General features: G+C 48.6%; 2 protein-coding genes across 2 annotated transcripts in view; both read right to left on the bottom strand.

Moving 5' to 3' along the window:
* LOC144590119 (calcium/calmodulin-dependent protein kinase kinase 1-like) overlaps window positions 1–5,864 on the bottom strand; it is a 31,389-nt gene extending 25,525 nt beyond the window's left edge. Inside the window, exons 1-2 of the mRNA XM_078394976.1 lie at window positions 5,664–5,864; window positions 3,754–3,788 (exon numbers count right to left, since the gene is read on the bottom strand). Coding sequence (XP_078251102.1) covers window positions 3,754–3,788; window positions 5,664–5,864 — 236 coding nt within the window. The remainder of the gene's footprint in view (window positions 1–3,753; window positions 3,789–5,663) is intronic.
* Window positions 5,865–6,624: 760 nt separating this feature from the next.
* The window catches only part of LOC144590121 (P2X purinoceptor 1-like), a 32,973-nt gene continuing 15,931 nt past the window's right edge, over window positions 6,625–23,666 (bottom strand). The window contains exons 5-11 of the mRNA XM_078394977.1: window positions 22,071–22,167; window positions 20,816–20,896; window positions 20,571–20,712; window positions 18,657–18,793; window positions 12,957–13,047; window positions 7,486–7,551; window positions 6,625–6,738 (exon numbers count right to left, since the gene is read on the bottom strand). Of these exons, the coding sequence (XP_078251103.1) occupies window positions 6,625–6,738; window positions 7,486–7,551; window positions 12,957–13,047; window positions 18,657–18,793; window positions 20,571–20,712; window positions 20,816–20,896; window positions 22,071–22,167 (728 nt within the window). The remainder of the gene's footprint in view (window positions 6,739–7,485; window positions 7,552–12,956; window positions 13,048–18,656; window positions 18,794–20,570; window positions 20,713–20,815; window positions 20,897–22,070; window positions 22,168–23,666) is intronic.

The raw sequence follows: 23,666 nt of genomic DNA on the forward strand, positions 1-23,666 counted from the left end.
TTGTTTTTTGCAATATCAGGTTCTGCTTCCTTGATTAGTGCGGGTGTCAGAGGTTATGGGGAGAAGGCAGGAGAACGGTGGATAGATAGATCAGCCACGATTGAATGGTGGATTAGACGATGGGCCGAATGGCCTAATTCTTCTCCGATCACTTCTGGTTTACTGAGAATAGCTGATAAATTATTATATTTTTAAATTTTTGTTCTTGTGGCACCTAATGTGCCGATAAAGCAGCTGCATGTAAGAATTGCATCCTTCCCGTTCGTATCCGGCACATATGATAAATAAACATCTCTCTTGACAATTCATATCCGGCTCCATAACGACACCAAGGGTATATATCAAATTGCACATCCGCCTGTAACTAAAATGCCCAGGTGGGAGATTTCATTTCTTCAGACACCTGGTGCCGCTAACCACACCAGAGTCAGGCTGTCCCTGGACTGGGGTCACCATGTGAACTGATGTGGATTCACACAGTTCAGGCTGAATCACCTTCAACGTCTTAGACTGTAATCGTCAAGCTTACGGTCGGGTTGTCTGGTGAGACCCCAATGCCCCTGCCAAGGGCCCGTGACTGTAGAGAGCTTTGCGCACATAGTCTTTTAATTCAGGCAGCAATACTCCCTTTTCGTGGTCAGGAGTTTAGGAGCAGGGAGGTTCTACTGCAGTTGTACAGGGCCTTGGTGAGACCGCACCTGGAGTATTGTGTGCAGTTTTGGGCTCCTAATCTGAGGAAAGACGTTCTTGCCTTAGAGGGAGTACAGAGAAGGTTCACTAGATTGATCCCTGGGATGGCGGGACTTTCATATGAAGAAAGACTGGATAGACTAGGCTTGTACTCGCTGGAATTTAGAAGACTGAGGGGGGATCTTATAGAAACATATAAAATTCTTAAGGGGTTGGAGAGGCTAGATGCGGGAAGATTGTTCCCGATGTTGGGGGAGTCCAGAACCAGGGGTCACAGCTTAAGGATAAGGGGGAAGTCTTTTAGGACCGAGATGAGAAAACATTTCTTCACACAGAGAGTGGTGAGTCTGTGGAATTCTCTGCCACAGAAGGTAGTTGAGGCCAGTTCATTGGCTATATTTAAGAGGGAGTTAGATTTGGCCCTTTTTGCTAAAGGGATCAGGGGGTCTAGAGAGAAGGCAGGTACAGGCTACTGAGCTGGATGATCAGCCATGATCATATTGAATGGTGGTGCAGGCTCGAAGGGCCGAATGGCCTACTCCTGCACCTATTTTCTATGTTTCTATGTTTCTATGTCACCTTCTCAAACGTGAACACCCGTATTAAATCGTCTGGTCGCCTTCTCAAACGTAATCACCCATATTAAATCCTGGGTGTCTTGCTGAAGTCCAATTTTTTTCCCCAACAAAACCACTTAATGTTAAGGTAATAGTCTGCCCCCACTGATTTCATTTCCTCTCTGGATACCCTGGCCAAGATGAACAGATGTAAATGCAATAAAAGATGCAAAAGATGTCTCTTAGACAGGTTGTCAGCAACACCACAGGGCCTCTCGGTGGCAGGGAGCAGCCACAGGGGGAACAGCTGGAAGCTGGTTGCTTCACAGAGCCCATTACAGGCCTGAATTAGGCCTGAATTATCTCCTGTTGTGCGGCTTCTCAAAGACAGTTTACTGAGTGTCGGGCAAACAGAGTTCGGCCTCCCTGCTGTGTCTGATAGAAGTTGCAGAAAAATCCACATGTTGTTTCTGGTTCTGGGGCTGTGGACAAACCAGTAATTACCACTCATCTATCAAGGATGCCCTGGAGAAGAAATAACGACTTGCATTTATATACTGCCTTTCATGGCCACGGCACATCTCAAACCATTTCATGCTCATTAACCCACTGCTAATTTCCCCACTGCCCTCGCGAGGGTTGATTTATAGCAGCCAATGAGGCCACCATCATTGGATGATTAACAGGTAACAAGGAGCCAAAGTACATGAGGCAGCTCGATAACCCGTTGGAGTGGTGCCAGGACAACAGTCATGCTCTTAACTCTAGCAAGACCAAGGTGCTGATTGTCGACTTCAGCAAGGGAAAACTGAGGGATAATGCATCTGTCTTCATCAGAGAGAGTCAACAGCTTTGTTCCTGGGCATGCACATCTCTGAAGATCTGCCCTGGGCCGCCGACTTTGATGCAATTCCAAAGAAAGCTCACCAACGGCTCTATTTCCTTGGAGGTTTGGGAGACGCATCATGTCGCCGAATACTCTATATCGAGGTTCTATAGGTGTACAATGGCCAGTATACTGACTAGATGCATCATGGCCTGGTTTGGTAACTCAAAAGCTCAAGTGCAAAGGAAGCTGCAGATAGTGGTGGGCATTGCCTGGTCCATTATGGGTATTGACCTCCCCACCACTGAAGGGTTCAACAGGAAGCGCTGCCTCAAGAAGGCAGCTAATATCACCAAAGACCCACATCACCTTGGCCACACTCTCATCTTGCTGCCACCATCGAGAGGAAGCCATAGGCGCCTAAGAACCATCAGCCATCAGGCTCTTGAACCAACCTGCACAGCCCCACTCAGCACCAAATTACAATCGACTTTGCACTACTAAGTACTCAGGCTTGCACTAGCATGGTCCTGTGCACGGGTGCAGGTTTGGGCCCAGGAGCCTGGAAGTCCAGAGAAAGTTGGGACCCTTGGATGTGTCGGGTGCAGTGAGCAGGAACAAAACTAATCAACTCCTTCCTGGGGCATGGGGCACTAAGCACTTTGGCCCCACACTCAGGAGTGAAACCCTCAGATTGCAGACTGCCTGAATCCGGGTGTGGTGCTCGTGGAATGAGCATGGCTGGCGGTAGCACAGACCGCAAGTTAACCTCGACTCCCCAGCCCACACCTTCACACTGCCAGCAACCCTTCACTTTAACAGCAGGCACAGCAGGCAGTGAAGAAAGCTAACGGCATGTTGGCCTTTATGACAAGAGGAGTTGAGTATAGGTGCAAAGAGGTCCTTCTGCAGTTGTACAGGGCCCTAGTGAGACCACACGTAGAGTGCTGTGTGCAGTTTTGGTCTCCAAATTTGAGGAAGGACATTCTTGCTATTGAGGGCGTGCAGCGTAGGTGCACTAGGTTAATTCCCGGAATGGCGGGACTGTCGTATGTTGAAAGACTGGAGCTACTAGGCTTGTATACGCTGGAATTTAGAAGGATGAGAGGGGATCTTATTGAAACATATAAGATTATTAAGGGATTGGACACGTTAGAGGCAGGAAACGTTACCAATTTTGGGGGAGTCCAGAACCAGGGGCCACAGTTTAAGAATAAGGGGTGGGCCAATTAGAACAGAGATGAGGAAAAACTTTTTCAGTCAGAGTTGTAAATCTGTGGAATTCTCTGCCTCAGAAGGCAGTGGAGGCCAATTCTCTGGATGCTTTCAAGAGAGAGCTAGAGAGAGCTCTTAAAAATAGCGGAGTCAAGGGATATGGGGAGAAGGCAGGAACGGGGTACTGATTGTGAATGATTGAATGGCGGTGCTGGCTTGAAGGGCCGAATGGCCTACTCCTGCACCTATTGTCTATTGTCTATTGTTTATTGTCCTCATGCACCTGTCCTTGGGCCACTGCCATCTCCCACTTGCGTGCCACAGCCCCGCCTTGGCTTCATCACCTGCTGCTCTGAGTGGAGAACCTATTGAGACCACACTGCAGAAAGCAGCAAAGTTGGTGCTGGTGGAGTATGTGCATCTCTGGAGGAGTGCCAGGGACAGAGCATGTAATCAATGACTCACCTTCCCCAGGCAGTGGCTGGTCCTCTGTCCCCACCCTGTGGAGTGGAGAGGGACTGCAATCACCAGTGAATACGAGGAATGGTAGACCCGTGCATTCTGTGGAAATCTGTCCATCAGCCACCATATCCTTTGCCTAATGAGAGTATGAAAACTCAATTATTTCCTTGCTGCCTCTTAATCGTGGACTTATTTGTAAGGTGAAGCCATTTGATCAGTTGCCTCTGCTGCCTCCCTCCCTCCCTCCCCCCTCCAACTGAAGTGTTTGAATGTACTATTCTCCACTGGCTACTTCTACTATTCCCCAATCCTGGCCTCAAATGAATCCCATCTCTGCTTCTACTCCAATTTTCCTAGTGTCTCCTCTGAGCTTAGCGCATTCTCACGAATCTCCCAACCATCCTACTTCCCTTCCAACACCTCTGTGGCTCATATTGTTAACAGCTTTCCTCCATCATTTTTCCCAGGGTCGATCCTTGCTCGTTCCTAGCCTTTGTCCACATCATCAGAACATTGGCCATTGATTTACACCTGTCCCTCGCGAGCATCAACTTTATTTCACCATCACCTCGCCTGTTCCTTCATTGTCTTAAAATGTCAGTCTGCTTGTTGGATAAATATTCCCGGGTAGGCAGAAACCTCCAATAAACAACAAAGCAACTAAAGGGCCTGTCCCACTTAGGCGATCTTTTTGGCGACTGCCGGCGACTGTCAAAGTCGTAGCAGATCGCCGAACTTTTCTTTTACCCGATGACAATGATCACGACAATGCCGAGTCAGGTCGAGATTACAGCGTCTTCTGAAACATCGCGAAAATTCCCACGCTGTCAATGCTACTCCGGCGTCCTGGTTTTCGCTGAAATCACTGACAAGTCGGTAAGTACTTGAGTGTTTTGAACTATAACATCTTGTATGGGTTACTTAAAAACCAAGCTTCACTGTAACAAGGAATAAACTGGATTTACTTCCAGTTTACTAATATAGTTGTATTTTAAAAAAAAATTTAAAAAGTGGTTCAGTGGATTTTTGTGAAAAGTGTGTGGGCATTCTTTGAAAATGTAAGGGAGATGCATATTTGGTTTCTGGGTTGCATATCTGGGTTGGGAGCCCACTTTAAATGTAACGGCTGAGGCCAAAAACCTACTGTCGCCTCCAATCTACCTGTCAAATGTCCTGACGGTAAATAAATTGGTTAAACACAAGCATTTTATGGTATTTTGAAATGACTTTACTTATTTTAATATTATGTGCTTCTAAATATATATGAAAGATAGATGAGCCATGATTGAATGGCGGAGTGGACTTGATGGGCAGAATGGCCTAATTCTGCTCCTATCACTTATGAACATGAAGTTTGAGGCCAAGTCCGGTGGTTTGGGAAGGATGTATGCAAAATAAACTATTAAAAGAAGGTTGACTTGTCATGCTGACTTTATTTGCCATGTGCAACTGCACAGTGAAATTCCTTTTGCATATTTACACACAGGCACCACCATGTTTTGGTGTCAGTTTGCTTTAGTTGAATTGGATTGGCATTGTCTGATACGCAGAAGACATGGTTCTGATGACAGGACTTGTTCTGCCTGGGCACTTCTTCAGGAGGGAGAGGAAGGGCATCTTCAAGCTCTTCTTGTTAGTCTTTGGTCGCTGTTGGATGGAAATCCGGTTACATCATGCCATTGCCTGAGAAGGCAATATGGTCATCGCATTAGTTAATCAAAGCTAATCAAAGAGCCAGGATCAAGTGTAAGTTTTATTGAAGCTCTCGGTCCAGACTATTCAGGTTCTTAGAAGTAAACCGAGTGAACGTGGGTTGGATAATTTGGTTTGGTTTGGTTGGTTTATTATTATTGTCACATGAGCCAAGATACAATGAAAAGGTTTGCTGTGCGTGTTATCCAGGCACATCATACCACACATGAGGCATCAGCGATGTGCGTCTCTTGTAGAAGGAGGACATCAGCATCAAGGTCCTTAGCAGATCTTGAGATGTATCCATTCTTTGCCCTGGACATTCCTTCCACCTTTAGCTGGTAGATGCGTAGAGATTTCCCGATGCTGTGGCAGTCTTGGCCCTGTGCAGGGCCGTTTGGGTTACGGGTCACTAGTGCCATTGTCAAAAGTGACACCAAAACTCTACATCTGTTAGATTGTGCACACTCGGGGTGATTGCATTGGTCGAAACAGGGTGGACCACGTGAAGGTCGGAACTTTAGGCTGTGCATGCCATACGCAAGAAGAAGAAGGTACCGCACGTGAGTACATCATGCATTATAAAAGAGAAAGGAATACAGTGTTACAGTCACACAGAAAGTACCGATAAAAAACAATTACAAGGGGCACAAGGAGGTAGATTGGAAGATCTGGAATTCATCCCTAGCACATGAAAGGTCTGTTCAGTCAACTGATAACAGCAGGGAAGAGGCTTTTCTCCAATCTGGTGGCACGTGCTTTCAAGCTTTTGTGTCTTCTGCCCGATGGGAGAGCGGAGAAGAGGGAATGGCTGGGGTGTGAGTGGTCCTTGCTGAAGTTGGCTGCTTCTTGAGGCAACATTACCTTGGGGAGCTGCTGCTGGACGACTCAATGGTTTAACGGTACTTTATTGTCACATGCACCGGGGGCACGGTGACATTCATTTTTTGCATACAGTTCAGTAAAAATCTTACAATGCGTGGGCACAATCATACTTAACAAGTGTAGGAAGAGCAGATTTCACTGAGACAGTACACAAGAGTTGCCATGTTTCTAGCGCCATTTTGTATAATTCAAGTGCAACGCTGTTAAAAATCTAGAGTCCCAACTTGGCCGTAAAGGCCCGTTGTCCTGGTGGTGGCACGGGGTCGGAGTTGGAGGGTCGGCCTGTCCAGACGATACCTAATGTCCACTCCCTGCCCGGAGCGACGCCTCCAGGTTCTTGAACTTCTTTTCCTTGTAGTAGTTGCGTTTTGGAAGGAGGTGAAGGAGGACTAAGTCACACACAATAGTCGCCTTTAAAGAAAGGAACGGATCGTTCAAAAACAGCCACGTTTCAACTGCAAAAGCTGATCTAGCGCAGCCAGCAAGGTGATCGTCCTGTCGAGTCATGTCCCCCCCGTCCCCCCACCTCTCCATCGCCACTGACCCTGCCCACGATAACCTTATGATCCTCACTCAACCCCTCCACTGGCCCTGACCCACCAGTTATCTGCTCTATGGCCAATCAGACCCTCCCCCATCTGATCAGCTGACTCCCTCCTTGATCACCAACCATGGCCCTGACTCATTTCCCTGACCCAGTTCCAGCTACAGGGCAACTCTCTGAACTCAGTGAAAGTCCTGCCCCCCCCCCCCCCCTCACTTTCCTGAACTTAATAGAAACATAGAAAATAGGTGCAGGAGGAGGCCATTTGGCCCTTCGAGCCAGCACTGCCATTCATTGTGATCATGGCTGATCATCCACAATCAGTAATCTGTGCCTGCCTTTTCCCCCATATCCCTTGATTCCACGAGCCCCTAGAGCTCTATCTAACTTCAGGTCTTCACGAGCAGAGGGAACGGGTGGAGGCTGTTTGGCCCTAACGTTGGCTGCCCACCAACTCCATCTCCTCGCAGTCCCGTAGACCCCGAGCACTCTGACTGCTTGCCCTCCCCGACCCTGGCACAACGTCGCAGAGGGAGCATGCGACTTCATGCAGGGAGTGCCCTCTTCAGGGGTGCGGCCTGTGTGTGTGGAGATAATCCGGTTATTCTACTCACCACCCCAAACACACCGATCCCAGAGCCGATGGTTGTCATGGTCGGAATGATGTTAAATTTACCGGCCTGGGAAAACAGAATGAAGCCTGGGAATTAAGAGAATGTGCCAGAAGGAACAGCAGATGCCGGTTTACACCGAAAGTAGTAAATCAGCGGTTCAGGCAGCATCTCTTGGAGAGAAGGACTGGGTGACCTTTTGGTTCGAGAACCTTCTTCAGAATGAAGTGAGTGGGCAGTTCCTCATCCAATGGCCCACCAATGTATTACTAATACAGCCACAGGTCGATTGCTTGAGGAATGGTGATCAAAAGATCAAAGCACTACACCCCAGTATAGTTAACCTTTGTAATCCACCAAGGAAATGTCAACCTCGCTTAACTGTGTTAAAATTTGTCTAATATTAACCACCCAGGACAAGAAATGCACACCTTCACTATAGCACTTTGATTGCCATAATTGTTTCAGAATGGGGCTTAGATTAGCTGGCACTATCAACTATAGATGCATCAATCATGTCTTCTCATTCAAGACTTCTGATGACCATGGGGAGCATTTGACTGGTGGTATCTGGGCCTCCTGGGTGACAGTGGTCCCTTGGATGATATGAATGGTGTTGCTTTGAGGCCAGAAGCGAGAGAGAGTGACATGTGATAGATGGGAGACACAAAATGCTGGAGTAACTCAGCGGGTCAGGCAGCATCTCTGGGGAGAAGGAATGGGTGACGTTTCGGGTCGACCTTAGAGAGGTATGTGTCATAGGCACAGTCCAAAAACATGCGGCTTTGTGGATCAATTGGCTTCTGTAAATTGCCTGTAAAGTGCATAGGATGCAAAAGTGGTCTACCATTGTGGTCACTCCAAAGACCTACAGGTTTGTAGGTTAATTGGCTTGGTATTATTGTAAATTGTCCCTAGTGTGTGTAGGATCATGTTAGTGTGTGGGGATTGCTGGTCGGAGAGGACTCGGTGGGCCGAAGGGCCTGTTTCCACGTTGTATCTCTAAACCAAACTAAACTCAGCTAAACATAGAACTAGTGTATGGGCGATCGACGGTCAGCGTTGACTCGGTGGGCCGCAGGGCCTGTTTATATGCTGTATCTGTAAACCAGATCCTCTTCACAGAAATTAATACAAATAACTCACCTGCACATTTAAAAAATAATTAATTACCGCAGCAAGTCCAGCACCATTGCCCACCCCCAGCTGGCCTTGAGAACGTGAGCTGCCTTCTTCAACCATCGCAGTTCTTCTGATGCAGATCCCACAGTGCTGGTGCAGAGGATTTGGGGATTTAGATCCAACGATGATGGAAATGGTGATATATTTCCATACACAGGATGGTGCGTGACTTGGAGGGGAACCATGGTGGTGTTCCCATGCAGCTGCAGCATTTGTCCACCGTGCTGGGCTCGGGAGCTGCAGTTGGAGTAGACTGGGGCATGCAACTACAGAGCATTTTGCTGACGGTGTACAATGCAGCCACCAGTGTGCCAGTGGTGGAGGGGACAGATGTTTACTTTGGTTGATGGGGTGGCAATCAAACGGTTGGTGCTGGGCTTCTTAAAGAGTTGTTGAAGTTAAAACATAGAAACATAGAAGGTAGGTGCAGAGGTAGGCCATTCGGCCCTTCGAGCCACCACCGCCATTCCAATATGATCATGGCTGATCATCCAAAATCAGTACCCTGTTCGTGCTTTTTCCCCATACCCCTTGATTCCGTTAGCCTTAAGAGCTAAATCTAACTCTCTCTTGAATTTGTATTCATGCAGACGTGGAAAGTGAGCCATTACACTCCTGACTTGTTCCCTGCACATAATGGAAAGGCTTTGGTGTGCCAGTTCACAAGTCACTTGCGGCAGGATTCCTGGTCTTTGACCTGAAATTGTAGCCAAGGCACAGATGTGGTTGGTCCACATGCGTTTCTGGACATTGGTGATGGGGTCTCGACAATGGAGATGCCATAGATAGATGGTTAGACCTGTTCCTGTTGGAGATGGTCACTGCCTGGCACTTTAGAGGCATGAATCTGACATTGCTTACCAGCCCATGTCTGACTACTGTCCTGATCTTTGCTGCCTGCAGGCGTAGGCAGCTTCATTATCGAATGAATTGTCACTGGAGATGAATGTTGCACAATTATTAATGAAAATCTCCATCTATGTCCTGTGATGGAGAGCGATCGGCGAGCTGATGTTGTGCCCAGAATACTGTCACGGCTGACTCATGTCTGACGAAGGGTCTCTACCCAGAAACGTCACCCAGAGATGCTGCCTGACCCTCTGAGTTACTCCAGCACTTCGTGTCTATGCTGGGTCATGGAGTCATTCAGCATGGAAACGGGCCCTTTGACTCAACTGATCCATGCCGGCCCAAAATGCTCCATCTACACTAGTCCCACCTGCCTGACCTTGGCACACATCCCTGCCATTGAGTTCTCCAATTTTATGTAAATACATAATCCTCCCCATCTTCCTTCTTCCCCCAAATAAACCCTCCTTTCTTCCCTCCTTCCCCGAGCCCCAACTGTACTCACCCCTATTCCTATCCCCCCCTTCCACCTACATTCCTTCCTCTAGCTTCACAATTTGCAACTCTTCAATCCTGCCGTCTCACACCAGAAGTCTCACACCTTCTGTCTTTTCATGTCTAGCCTTTGTCCAATCGTCTGATTATCAAATAACACTCCATCACCCTGTCTGTCTATTGCCTGCCAGGCTTTGTCCTGCCTCTCCTCTCTTCCAGCTTTCTCCCGCCCCCCCCCAGACCCCTCCCCCCACCCCCCCCCCACAATCAGTTTGAATAAGGGTCCCAACACGAAACATCGCCTATCCATGTTCTCCTGGGATACTGCCTGATGTGCTGTGTTACTCCAGTGCCTTATCCCTTTTCTATCCATGTTCCTGTCCGAATGTCTTATAAATATTGTTATAGTACCTGTCTCAACTAACTTCTCTCGCAGTTTGTTCCATGTAGCCACCACCCTCTGTATGAAGAATGAAAACACAGTGAGCTGGACGATTTCTAGGCAGATTCCTGGGGCTGAGATGACTGCCCTCTAGTGACCACAGCCATCTTCACAACCATATTGAGGGTTTGATTCCCCATTCATCAGTTTTATCAGGGCCTTTATCAGAGCAGCACAGTGGTACATCAGTAGAGTTGTTGCCTTACAGCGCCAGAGATCCGGGTTCGATCCTGACTACGGGTGCTTGTTTGTAGGGAGTTTGTACGTTCACCCCGTGACCTGCTTGGATTTTTTCTGAGTGCTTCGATTTCCTCCCACACTCCAAAGACGTACAGGTTTGCAGGTTAATTGGCTTGGTATAATAGTAAATTGTCCCTAATGTTAGTGTGCGGGGATCGCTAGCTGTCGGGGACTCGATGGGCCAAACGGCATATTTCCAAGCTGTATCGCTAAACTAAACAAAGCTTTAGGTTCAATGCTCGATTAACTGCTCCTTTGTGCTAAAGAGCCACCTCTGAAACATGTATTATACTCCAGATATGGCCCAAGCCTGTCAGTTGGGTGGGATTTGGACCTGGAGGACTTTGAGGTGTAAGCGTGGTGGCCATCAGGATGGGTAAGATGAGCTGGGCCATGACTGTGTATGGAACAAGCTGCCAGAGGAGGTAGTTGAAGCAGGGACTATTCCAACATTTAATAAACAGTTAGACAGGTACATCGATAGGGCAGGTTTGGATGGATATGGACCAAATGCGGGCAGGTAGGACTAGTGTAGCTGAGGCATGTTGGGCCGAAGAGCCTGTTTCCACACTGTATCACTCTATAACTCTATGACTCCATGACTATCTGCTGGGAACAGGTGATGTTGCTGGAACAAGGGATGGTGACAGGCGACTGGTTGGTGATCTGGGGCATCGGTAGAGTGGTAAGTGGGAAATGGCCTTACACTGAGCACAAACGGATGGAGCTACAATGGCTTGGGCAGGTGGCCTTTGAAAGACTGCTGGAAACTGTGAAACTTCAAGTTTCAAGTCACGGTTGAAAAGAGGGATGTGTAATATCTCTCAACAGGCATAAAGGTGGACAATTCCCCAGGTCTGATAAGATGCATCCCAGTTCCCAGCTTGCCAACGGGAGGGCAAGGGGGAAGATTGCCAGGGTGTGACGGAGATTATTAGATCTTCATTATCCGCCAGAGTAATGCCTGCCTGCTTGCCTGGCAGTGGAACCAGGGCCGTCATAACGCATGGGCCTGATGGGCACTTGCCCGGGGCCCCACGAGCATAGGGGCCCCATGCTGATCTGTGTATGTTAAGTGACTTGCAATAAATAAATACTACTTTTAAAATGTAGGTTCAATAAGTGCTTTTTTCGCAACATTTTCGGTCACTAAGTGCTTCTCACAGCGATCTGTAAGTGCTTTTCGCAACAACGTTGCACCCTAAGTCCATCGCTAAGTGCTTTTCGGTAAGTGCTTTTCGCCGGCACGACAGGGGGGGCTGGTAGGGAAAGTGGGGTGGGGGAGAGTAACGGTAGGGGCCCCAGTACACTGCTTTGCCCGGGGGCCCATAATGCTGTAAATACGGCCCTGAGTGGAACCCCCTGTGCCTACAGCTGACTGGAGCTTTCTCTCCACTCTCCGTACAGCCCGAGCTCACCGGTGCACCGCTCCGACACCTCTGTAAAAAAACGCCAAGATAAACAGCGGGGAACTTTAACGAGCGGGGAATTTAACAGCGGAACCAGTGACAGCTCGAGCAACTAAATAATTAGCAGTGCAACACTGCGTGCAGCCGAGCCACCCATGTTGTTTGGCTGCGGCTTCACTCTCCAAGGGATGCCTTTCCCCTCCAGGCCTGGCTCTTGGCATGAAAATGGTCTCGTGGTTCTCACTGATAGCTGATGCATTCCAGGGCTGGGAAACAAGTGATCGGGCAGGAGATGGCTACAGTCTAACAGCAATGAGTAACTTTACTACCGATTAGTTATGCTACTTGATGGAAGTTTTGGAAGGCAAAAAAAAAAACTTTTTTAATTGAAAGAGTCATCAAGTCACACAACACAGAGATAGGCCATTCAGCCCACTGGGTCCATTCTGACCATCAAGCTCCCAGTTTCTTTAATCCCATTGGAATCTTGTCATCTTCCCATCAATTCCCCCACATTTTATCACCCACCCACCAGGGATTATTTACAGTAGTTCATTCACCCTCCCCTCCCTCCTCATACACACCACAACCTGCACATCCTTTTGAGATGTGGAAAGAACCTGGAGCTCCTGGCAGGAATGCATGCTGTCACATAGAACATGCAAACTCCACACAGACAGCGTTGGAGGTCGGGGTTGAACCTAGTGTGGCAGCGGCTCTGCCAGCTGTGGAAGTTGGCGTCAGGTAGGATCATCATTGCACAAAAACCACTTGACCACGTGGTACCTGATGAAGGCTCTGCCCCCATCACATATATCCTTTATCATGGAGAACACAAGAGCAGTAAACAGCCTTACCTTGCCGTGCACCATCACATCAAACCGAATTCCAAAGACCTTGTAGAGATCTCTCATTTCAGTGCCATTTTCCACATAGTATTTAGCATACCTTTGGAAAATAACAAGGGGATTTAATATGCTACCGATATCAGGCTAAGCCTGAAAGGAAGAGATGGCAGATGTTGGGATCTTGATCAAAATACAAACTGCTGGAGGAAGTCGGCGGGTCAGGCAGCATTTGCGAAGGGAAATGGACAGACGACATTTCGGGTCGGGGCCCTTCTTCAGATTGATGGAGTAGAGAGGAGAGAGGAGAGAGCTGGCAGAGAGAGATGAGGACAAGGGGTGAGGCAGAAGCTGTAAGTAATGGGTGGATCCAGGTGATGAGGAGTTGACGGATAAAGCCAGGTGGGGAGAGAAGGATGGAGGGTAGCAACTAAACCTGGAGACGATCATTGGAAAAGACAAGGGTGCAATGTGATAACGAAGGAAGATGGGGGGTGAAATGTATAAACAGAAGGATTTATTTTTCTCTATGGCATCATTCACAATCTCAGCATGATCCAAAGCCACTGACTTAGTTCTGATTGAAGTCACTGGCATAATGTAGTCAAGTCAAGTCAAGTCAATTTTGTTTTTGTATAACACATTTAAAAACAACCCATGTTGACCAAAGTGGTGGGCAATTAGAGCCCTGTAACCTCCCAACAACATGGACATGGTTATAGATGTACAACTGGCTTCAGAGATGATGGGGGTTGAGGGATACTGACCAGGACAATGGGTGCACACTGCTCAGTGTGGACATGAGGGGTCAAATGCCCTGGCCCTGCCATGCTGTGTAACTGTGAGCAGGACATCCCTGGCCCTCTCTGAAGCCGCCACACAATCTCTCTCTCAAGGGCAGATAGACCTTGGCGAATGCTGTTCCAAAACCCAGTAGCTCCTGCCACAGCTGGAGTTGTTACACATTGTTCTCTTAGCGCAGTTGTTGTCCCCGTTACTTATTACACTGAGGTGGGCCAGTGAAGGTCAGCTCAGGGAACTGCCTGGGTCGCCCCGAAGTAAGAGGCCAACGTCAGCCAACAGTGTTGAGGACCACACGACCCAGGGCACCTCCTGCAGACCAAGGTCAGATGGCAGAAGCAGAGGCCGCCTACACAGCCACTGGATCTGTGTTGTCGCCACAGCAGCTCCGTGGAGATCCTGTGCTTCTTTATGACTTCCAGAGTGGATCTCTCTGTCGGCACATGGGAGCAGGAGGAGTGGACCTGCTCACGTGTGCCTGGCCCGTCTGCTCACATGTGCCTGGCCCGTCAGCCCACAGTGTGATCGTGGCCAAGCTGAATCCGCCTGCCCTGCTCTGCTCTGCCACATTTACTGCCCTCCCTTACCAAAGACTGGCCAGTACCACTCGGCTGATCCACAGTCTCGGTGGTCGTGCTGGGGGGCCAGAGCTCCAAGCTCCCTGCCTCCCTCGGGGGGGGAAGCCCTTGCTGAGATTGTCCGCAAACCTCTGAAGCAGTTGAGTGTCTCTGCGCCCAGCCCGGGCACAAGTGGAATGTTATTTGTGTAAACAAATGTTTCTCAGGCCTTTTATGGTTTGAATTCTAAATATTGCAACTTTGTGGATATATACTGGATTCCCCTTATTCAAGTGGGGAGTTCTAGGAACTAGCATTGTACATTCCTCTGCCATTTGACAGACGATGGGGCTGCTCTTTATTCCTTCTCCTGCAGCTTCTCTTGGGGTGCAGGTCCACAGGATGACGCAGGTGGTTAGTGCAGTGAAGAAGGCGTTTGATATCCAGCTGGTCTTGTATATCGAAACAAAGGACTGCACATGCTGCTTAATACACAAAAGGACCCAAAGTGCTGGAGTAACTCAGGAGGTCAGGCAGCATCTTTGGAGAACATGGGCAGGTGATGTTTTGGGTCATTTCTTGAGTCTGACGGAAGGTCTGGACCCGAAGCGTCACCTATCCGTATTCTCCAGATAGACTGCCTCATCTGCTGAGTTACTACACCACTTTGTGCCTTTAAGGCATTTGGTATGTTTACCTTCATCGGACCAGGCATTCAGTATAAGAATTGGGAAGTCACGTTGCAGCTGCAGCAAACACGACTCACACTGCAACTCTGTACAGTTCTGGTCGCCGCACTGCAGGAAAAATGAGGTAGCAGGAGAGAGAGGGAGGGAGAGAGAGGGAGGGAGAGAGAGAGAGAGAGAGAGGGAGGGGGAGAGAGAGAGAGAGAGAGAGAGAGAGAGAGAGAGAGAGAGAGAGAGAGAGAGAGAAAATGCAGAAGAGAATCATCAAGAGAGAGAGAATGCAGAAGAGAATCATCAAGAGATATTGCCGGAAAGGAGGGCTGTCATCATAGGATAGGCTGGATTTATTCTTGTTGGAACATAAGAGGCTGAGCAGTGACCTGATAGAGGTTTATAAAATAATGACAGGCATGGATAGGATATTAACTCTTTCTCTGAGGGCAGTGGAGTCCAGAAATAGAGGTTTAATGTGAGGACAAAAATTTAAAGGAGATCTGAAAGGTAGGTTTCTCACACCGAGGGCAGTGAATATCTGGATTGGGTTGCCAGAGGAGGTGGGACTAGCAGATCCAATTACAAAACTTAAGAGGCGTTAGGATAGTTCTATACAGGTAAAAAACACAGAGGGAGATGGATCTAATGAGAGAAAATGATCAGCAATGAGCTGTTGAGTTATACAGACCCTTTGGCCCAACTCATCAATGCCAACCAAATTGCCTACCTGAGCTAGTCCCATTGACCTGTGTATGGCCCATATCCCTCTAAATGTTTCCTATCCATGTACCTGTCCAAACATCTTTTATACCCTGTTATTGTATCTGCCTCTACTATGTCTTTTGGCTGCTTACTCCAGATACCCTCCAGTCTCTGAGCGATGAAGTTGCCCCTCAGTTTCCCTTTAAATCTTTCCCCTCTAGTTTTAAACAACCCTACATTGGGAAAATGGGGTTTTCATGACCATAAGACATAGGAACAGAATTAGGCCATTCAGCCCATCAAGTCTACTTCCCCATTCCATCATGACTGAATGAACAATTTTGTTGTCACCCACAAACTTGCTAATCATGCCAACTGAATTCTCATCCAAATTGTTAATATTGATAACAAAGGCTGTGGTCCCGGCACCAATTCCTGCAGAACACCACTGGCTACACAACTCCAACAACCACTGTCTGACTCCAACCACAAAGCCAATTTTGTTGGACCTTTTGGATTTGCCTATCATGTGGGACTTCCTTCGGTAGTAAGGAAGGCAAATTCAATTCTGGCATTTAAATCAAGCGGACTGGAAATCAAAAGCAGAGATGTATTGCTGAGGCTCTGAGGAGCCGGTCAGGCTACATTTGCAGTACCGTGAGCAAATCTGGGTCCCATATCTGAGGAAGGATGTGCTGGCTCTGGAGAGGAGGTCTACAACAATGATTCCAGGCATGAGTGGGTTAGCATATGATGAGCGTTTGACAGCACTGGGCCTGTACTCGCTGGAGTTTAGAAGGTTGAGGGGGGAATCTGATTAAAACTTACAAAGGAATGAAAGGCATAGAATGGATGTGGAGAGGATGTTTCCACTGGTGGGAGAGTCTAGGACCAGAGGTCATACCCTCAGAATTAAAGGGCGCTCTTTCAGAAAGGTGGTGAGGAGGTACTTCTTTACTCAGAGGGTAGTTAATCTGTGGAACACATTGCCACAGAGGGCTGTGGAGGCCAAGTCAGTGGATATTTTTAAGGCAGAGATAGACAAATTCTTGATTAGAACAGGTGTCAAGGGTTATGGGGAGAATGCAGGAAAATGGGATTAGGAGACAAAGGTCAGCCATGATTGAATGGCGGAGTAGATTCAATGGGCCGAATGGCCTAATTCTACTCCTATAACTTGTGAACTTGTGAACTCCTATAACTTGTGAACTTGTGAACTCATGAAAGACCTTGTGAACTTGTGAACTCATGAAAGACCTTGTGCCCATGTAGACAACGTCTACTGCCTCCCTCATCAATCCTGTTGGTCATCTCTTCAAAAAACTCAATCAAATTTGCAAGACGCCATTTCAATGCACGAAGCCATGCTGACTATTCACAATCTGTCCTTGTCTTTCCAAATGCAGATGGACCCTCTCGATCCTGTTTCTCAAAGTCCCAACATTGACTTTTCCACCAATGATGTCAGGCTCACCAACTCGAGTTTCCCTGGCTTGTCCTTGCAGCCCTTCTTGAATAAAGGCACAACATTGGCCACCCTCTGTGGATAAAGATGGTACACAACTGAACCTGGACTGAAACACTACTTCTTCTCTTTGCTTCCCACAATGTTCCCTGGGATACGCTTAGTCAGGTCCCGGAGAACAACGAGGGTCTGTTTCTGTGCTGTATGTTTCTATGAACCCACGATTTCATGAAATGGCCATGGAAGTGACGTGACTCGATTAATTAACTTTACCTTCCTGTTGATGAAAGTGGAGAACGCAAAATCAACCCACTCTCAGCTTTGGGTGACTTTGTTCTTCAAGGAAAAGGAAGGCCTTAGAGTGTTAGAAATATTAACTAAGCTTCTCTCTCCACAAATGCTGCCTGACCTGCTGAGTATTTGTGTCACTCTCTGCTTTTATTCCAGATTTTCAGCAACTGCAGTTCTATATTTCTGGAAACAATCCATTGCTGCCTTAGAAACGCTTTGGAACCTGATTTGAGGATGGCCTTATTATTTATATTTTGTATGTTTCTTTTCATTATACATTTTACATCAACGCACTCATTGATACTAATTCCATGTTATTCTCACCACGTTCTATCAACTCTCCACAGATATTCACACACCCAGGGCAATTATAATTGGCTAATTAACTAACCAATTAATTAACTAACCAATTAATTAACTAACCAACTAATTAACTAACCAATTAACTAATTAATTAACTAACCAAACCGTACATCTCTTGGATGTTTGATGAAACTGGATCAATTGGAGGAAGCTCATGCAGTCACGGGGAGAACGGTGGCACAGTGGTAGAATTGCTGCCTTACAGCTCCAGAGACCCGGGTTCGATTCTGACCACAGGTGCTGTCCATATAGAGTTTGTACGTTCTCCCCGTGACCTGCGTGGGTTTTCTCTGGGTGCTCCAGTTTCCTCCCACACTCCAAAGACGTATGGGTTTGTAGGTTAATTGACTTCGGTAAAATTGTAAATTGTCCCTAATGTGTGTAGGATAGTGTCAATGAGTGAGGATCGGTGGTCGGCGCGGACTCGGTGGGCCGGAAGGGCCTGTTTTCGCGCTGTGTGTGTAGGATAGTGTCAATGAGTGGGGATCGGTGGTCGGCGCGGACTCGGTGGGCCGAAAGGGCCTGTTTTCGCGCTGTATCTCTAAACTAAATTGAAAAAACTTGCAAACTCCACACATGCAGCACCCAAGGACGGATCAGGGTCTCCGGCGTTTTGATTCTACCAGCTGCGCCACTGTGCCACCCAGCCTCTTCACCAGGCCAAGTGCATTCTCCCATCAAAGGCTGGGGCCTGATGCCTGACTGCTTCCCACGACTTGGACTGGGTGAGACTCCCGTACCACCTCCTGAGCTTCGTGCCACAGGGAAATCCTCCTGCCCTTACGCCGGATGTGAGTTAGGTGTAGATGTGTAGCCCACTCACCAGCACCGTCACCTGTCGGGGGTTGCTCACCTGAAGTTGAAGCCCACTGACACCTGGTCCTTGGTCAGGCTCCGGTAGAGCTGGTGGAAGCTGTAGGTGGGTTTGCAGTGAGCCACCGGCCAGTCCAGGTCACAGTCCCATTCTATCACGATGCCAATCATGGCTCCCTTCAACAAGGCAAGATCAGAGCCCTCTGTCAGCAACCCTCTTTGAATGTGTCCAGTCTCACGCTGTGCTTTCACCTCTAAACCAGGTTATTGTTGTCACATGGCACCTAGACTGGTATTGAACACATGACAGGAGTGGCGGGCAGTGACCAGATAGAAGCCACTGTCCAGCCTTTGTCAAACCTTCCTGCATCACTCTGTTATGTCGGGGTGATCATAATGGGGCAGATTCACAAGGGCACCCAATAAATCCACCTGCGGTAAAATTATAACTTCCACTTCCAAGCAGGAGAAACTCATCCCCACATCCACTCACTCTCTGATGCTCATTTTCATTGACGCCACTGCTGGTGTGTGTGTGTGTGTGTGTGTGTGTGTGTGTGTGTGTGTGTGTGTGTGTGTGTGTGTGTGTGTGTGTGTGTGTGTGTGCATATGTGTGTACGCGCGTGTGTGTATGTGTGTGTGTGTGTGTGTGTGTCCAAGGATTGATAATCAGAAACTTTTCCCCATTCCGAGATGTAAGAGACTCGAGGACATGGGCTTAAGACAAAGGTGGTCCCTTGTCTCTGTGTGTGTCCTGTGTGTGCCTGTGTGTCTCCTCTGTGTGTCTTCTGAGTGTGCGGCCTCCGTGTGTGTGTGTCCGGTGTCCATTTGTGCGTGTGTGTGTGGGTGTGTGTGTGTGCGTGTGTATGCGCGTGTGTGTGTGTATGTGTGTGTGTGCCAGTCTGGTGTCCATGTGTGTTCGGTGTCCATTTGTACATGTGTGCATGTGTGTGTGCGCCCGCGTGCGTGTGTGCGCGCGTGTGTGCATGTGTGTGCGTGCATGTGTGTATGTGCGAATGTGTGTGTGTGCATGTGTGTGCGTGCCTGTGTGTGTGTGTGTGTGCGCGCGTGTGTATGTGCGTGCATGTGTGTATGTACGTATGTGTGTGTGTATGTGCATTCAACCCCACCGCCGGGTACCCATCCATACTGATCCCATCTACCAACACGTGGCCCATAATGGCAGAGTAGACACGTTGGGCCGAATGGCCTCCTTTCTCCGATGCTCCGATGACTTATGAACATGAAATTCCTCGGGCAGGCGCAGCAGCCAAGAGGAAGACCTTCAGTAGTGGGAGGTGTGGAGGTGGAGCACAGTGAAGGCCAGAGGAAGGTGGAGATGTGATTTGAGGCAAATTATCACCAGCAGCTGCCTCTCCTTTTAAGAGCACATTGAATGAGGGGTAACATGAGGGGGAACTTCTTTACTCAGAGGGTTGTGGCTGTATGGAATGGGCTTCCGGTGGAAGTGGTGGAGGCTGGCTCGATTTTATTATTTAAGAGTAAATTGGATAGGTATATGGATAGGAGGGGATTGGAGGGTTATGGTCTGAGTGCAGGTAGATGAGACTAGGTCAGGGAGAATGGTCGGCGTGGACTGGTAGGGCCGGACAGGCCTGTTTCCATGCTGTAGTTGTTACATGTTATATATGTTATATGAATATACCCCTGCCTGTTCCGTCAAAAGGAAACAAGTTCTCGGTTGCTCGCATTTTTGTATTAAAATAATCATGAGATATGGGGTTCCTGAGGTCAAAGATAAGCCACGTCTTATTGGGGGCAACGTTGATGGAAATGTGGGGAGAATAAACTGTGATAGCGTTAGATTAATATACAAACGGGTGCTTGATGGTTGGTGGGACCTATTTCTGTGCTACACCTCTGTATGACTCCATGATGCTACGTTCTGAAGAGTCCTCCCTCCATCCCCACTGTAGATGGGGTCTAGACTTACTCTGTACGCCAGTGCAGAGAAGTTCTCCTTTATCTCTTCAGCAATGTATCCCAAACGAAACACAGGACAAAGAGGGTGGTGGACCTTGTGGTAGGTACAGTTGCGCAGATATGCCTTGGTAACGAATTCCACTAAATTCCTCCTGGAAAACAGCGTACACTCGGTCAAACCACAACTGGCTATTTTTCTTACCCAAAGTTACCTTGAGAAACTCTGAGTGAAAACTCAATATTGCGAATTGGTACCTCGAAACACCGAAGGCCGTGAAAGTGACCGAGTTCTTGATAAAGATGGTGAAGTTTTCTGCGGCCATCAGCAAGGGAGGACTGTGGAAGGAAGAAGGAGGATCATCGTCAGGGATTACCAAAGGCAGCAGGCAGGGGCTGTGATGTGGTGCAGGCGTGACCTGCCATGCCATCGTTGGACAGGGATGGGATGGAACCCCGTCACCCAAAATGCGGGACGTCCTTGGGAAATCTCAAGGAAAGAAGTCAATTGCCAGAGGGAGTCAGCGGGTCAAGCAGCATCTATGGAGGCAAGTGATCAGCTGGCGTTTGGGTTTGGGGCACTCATCTGGACTGAAAGAGTAGAGGGGAGAAAACTGGTGTGAAGAGGTGAGAGGGGAGGTGGGGCAGGTGATTGCAAGCGATAGGTTGATCCAGGTGAGGAGGGGTTGATGTTAGATGGAGTCAGATGAGGGAAGGGAGGGTGGAGATAGTGACAGTGGAAGGTGATTAGTGGAGAGAACAAAAGGCTGGAGGTGAGGGAATCTGATGAGAAAGGAAAGTGAAGAGTGGAACTGGATAAGGATGGAGGGGGGATGGTGGACAGGTGGGAACAGTGAAGAGAGGGGAGGGGGTAGGGGACACAGTGGGAGGAGTGTGGTGGGAGATGGGGTAATGGGATGGATAGGTGAAGGGAATAAACTAGGTGATAGGGGACAGAGTGGGTGGGGGGGGGGGGGGGGAGGTGTGGCGGGGGTTGTCGGAAAGTAGGATATGCAAGAAGAACAGGGTGGATCAGAAGGAGGTGGGAAGGGACAGGCGTTACCTGTAATTAGATAATACAATGTTCATGCCACTGGAGGATCAGTCACAGAGCAAGGCCACAGAGATTGGCCTTGAGTTCAAGGAAATGGAGGGAAATGGGGTTAGTGCAGGAAAGTGGTGCTGAGCTAAAAGATCAGCCGTGAACATTGAATGGCTGGGCCCCCTACATCTGCTGCTGTTTCTCATGCCCCCTACATGCGATGCCTGAGAGAGTTGCTGGGGGAGCCATAGTGTGAGCAGGATTCACTGCAGGCACAGTGAGCTGGTGGCGAGGGCGGTGAACTTCACAGCTGGTCCTAACACAAGGTTCTCATGGTTCGGGCGTCTCAGTAATGGGCCGGGTGATTAAAGGCATCGTTGCTTCAACAGCTGGAGCCACGGGTGTAGGGTTGACTTCACTGCCATTCGCCACAGTCGATGCCAGGCCTGGAATTGGATGAGAGCTCCTTACTTTGGAAGATGGAGGTCATTTTCCACCGGGCACCAGCCGAAGACCTCACAGGTCTTCACTCCTGCAGAGTTGTTTCGGCAACTCCCACTCATCATACCTGGCGGTTACAAATGTCAGTGATTGGCGGTTTAGTTTGGATTCGTTTAGAGATACAGTGCGGAAACAGGCCTTTCGGTCCACCCCGTATACTAGCATTATCCTACCCACACACTTAAGGGACAATTTACAATAACACCAAGCCAATCAACCTGCAAACTTGTACGTCTTTGGAGTGCGGGAGGAAATTTAAGATCTCGGAGAAAGCCCAGGCGGGTCACGGGGAGAAGGTCCAAACTCCATACAGACAGCACCCGTAGTCGGGATCGAACCCGGGTCTCTGGCGCTGCGAGGCAGCAACTCTACCGCTGCGCCACCGTGGCTGTCGTTCCAAGGGGTAAAATGTAACGCGCATGTTACAGAGGGTGTGAGCAATGCTGGACAATGTGGACGTGGACCACAGTAAAGTGGCGGGGAAACTCTGGTGAGGCCAAGCATTGGTCTAGCAAGGAAGAAGTGGAGGGGCTGACACCTCTCCACTCCGACAACCTGGGTTCGATCCTGACTGGATGGAGTTTGCACCCTTTCCCCTGTGACAGCACGGCTGTCCCCCGCTCTCCTCCCACATCCCAAAGACGCCCAGGACGGCCGCTGCAAATCACCCCTGGTACGTAGGGTGAGTGAGAACGTGGAGGAATTGATGGGAGCTGCGATGGAACAGGTAAGCAGGCAAGTAAAGGGGGCTTGCGATTGATGCTATTGCTCTGAGAGCCTGCATACGCTCAATGGGCTGAATGGCCTTCATAGCGTGAGAAGATGGAAATACACAGGATAAAATCCATCAAAAACCATGTGTCGCGCTTGCTATATCTAATCTATTTTGCTCTTATCTCCGAATATTTTCATGCCTCCCTCCAGTTTTAGTGCAGTGTTTATGTGTGTGTTGTTAGGTTTCTGTGCTATTGTATGTTCTTTTTTAGTACCTGCACTGATGTACAGCACTTTAGTCAACGTGGGTTGTGTTTAAATGTGCTCCCTCCACTTCTCTTGCCCCTGAGATATTGTGGTGGGTCTGGGGGTCGAGTCTTGCTCAAAGGAGCTGAGACGAGGAGAACCCTGTGTCCTCCCAGTTTCTGGGAATCTCCTGACACCTATTATGTAAGTCAGGGAATGCCTGTGTTGGAAAATGTCGAAACTCAGCTCGTTTTTCATCAAATCATAGTCATAGAGCAGGGAAACTGCCCTGTGCTCCATTGTAACTGTGTGGTCATAAACTACCTGCATACGCCAATTACATTCTATTCTCTCCACATTCCCTACAACACCCCAGATTTGTCCACCACTCACCCATGCAGTAGGGGGAATTAATAGCGGACAATTAACCCACCAACCTGCATGTCTTTGGGACACTGGAGGAGACCCATGTGTCACAGGGAGAATGTGCAAACACCCACACTTGAGGTCAGGATTGAACCCTGGGCTCAGGAGCTGGGAAGCAGCAGCTCCACCAGCTGCACCACAGAGCCGTGTGTTTACGGAGAGAATATTCTCTGCCCTTGC

This window comes from Rhinoraja longicauda, unplaced genomic scaffold, assembly GCF_053455715.1.
Source record: "Rhinoraja longicauda isolate Sanriku21f unplaced genomic scaffold, sRhiLon1.1 Scf000143, whole genome shotgun sequence".
Classification (NCBI taxonomy): Eukaryota; Metazoa; Chordata; class Chondrichthyes; order Rajiformes; family Arhynchobatidae; genus Rhinoraja; species Rhinoraja longicauda.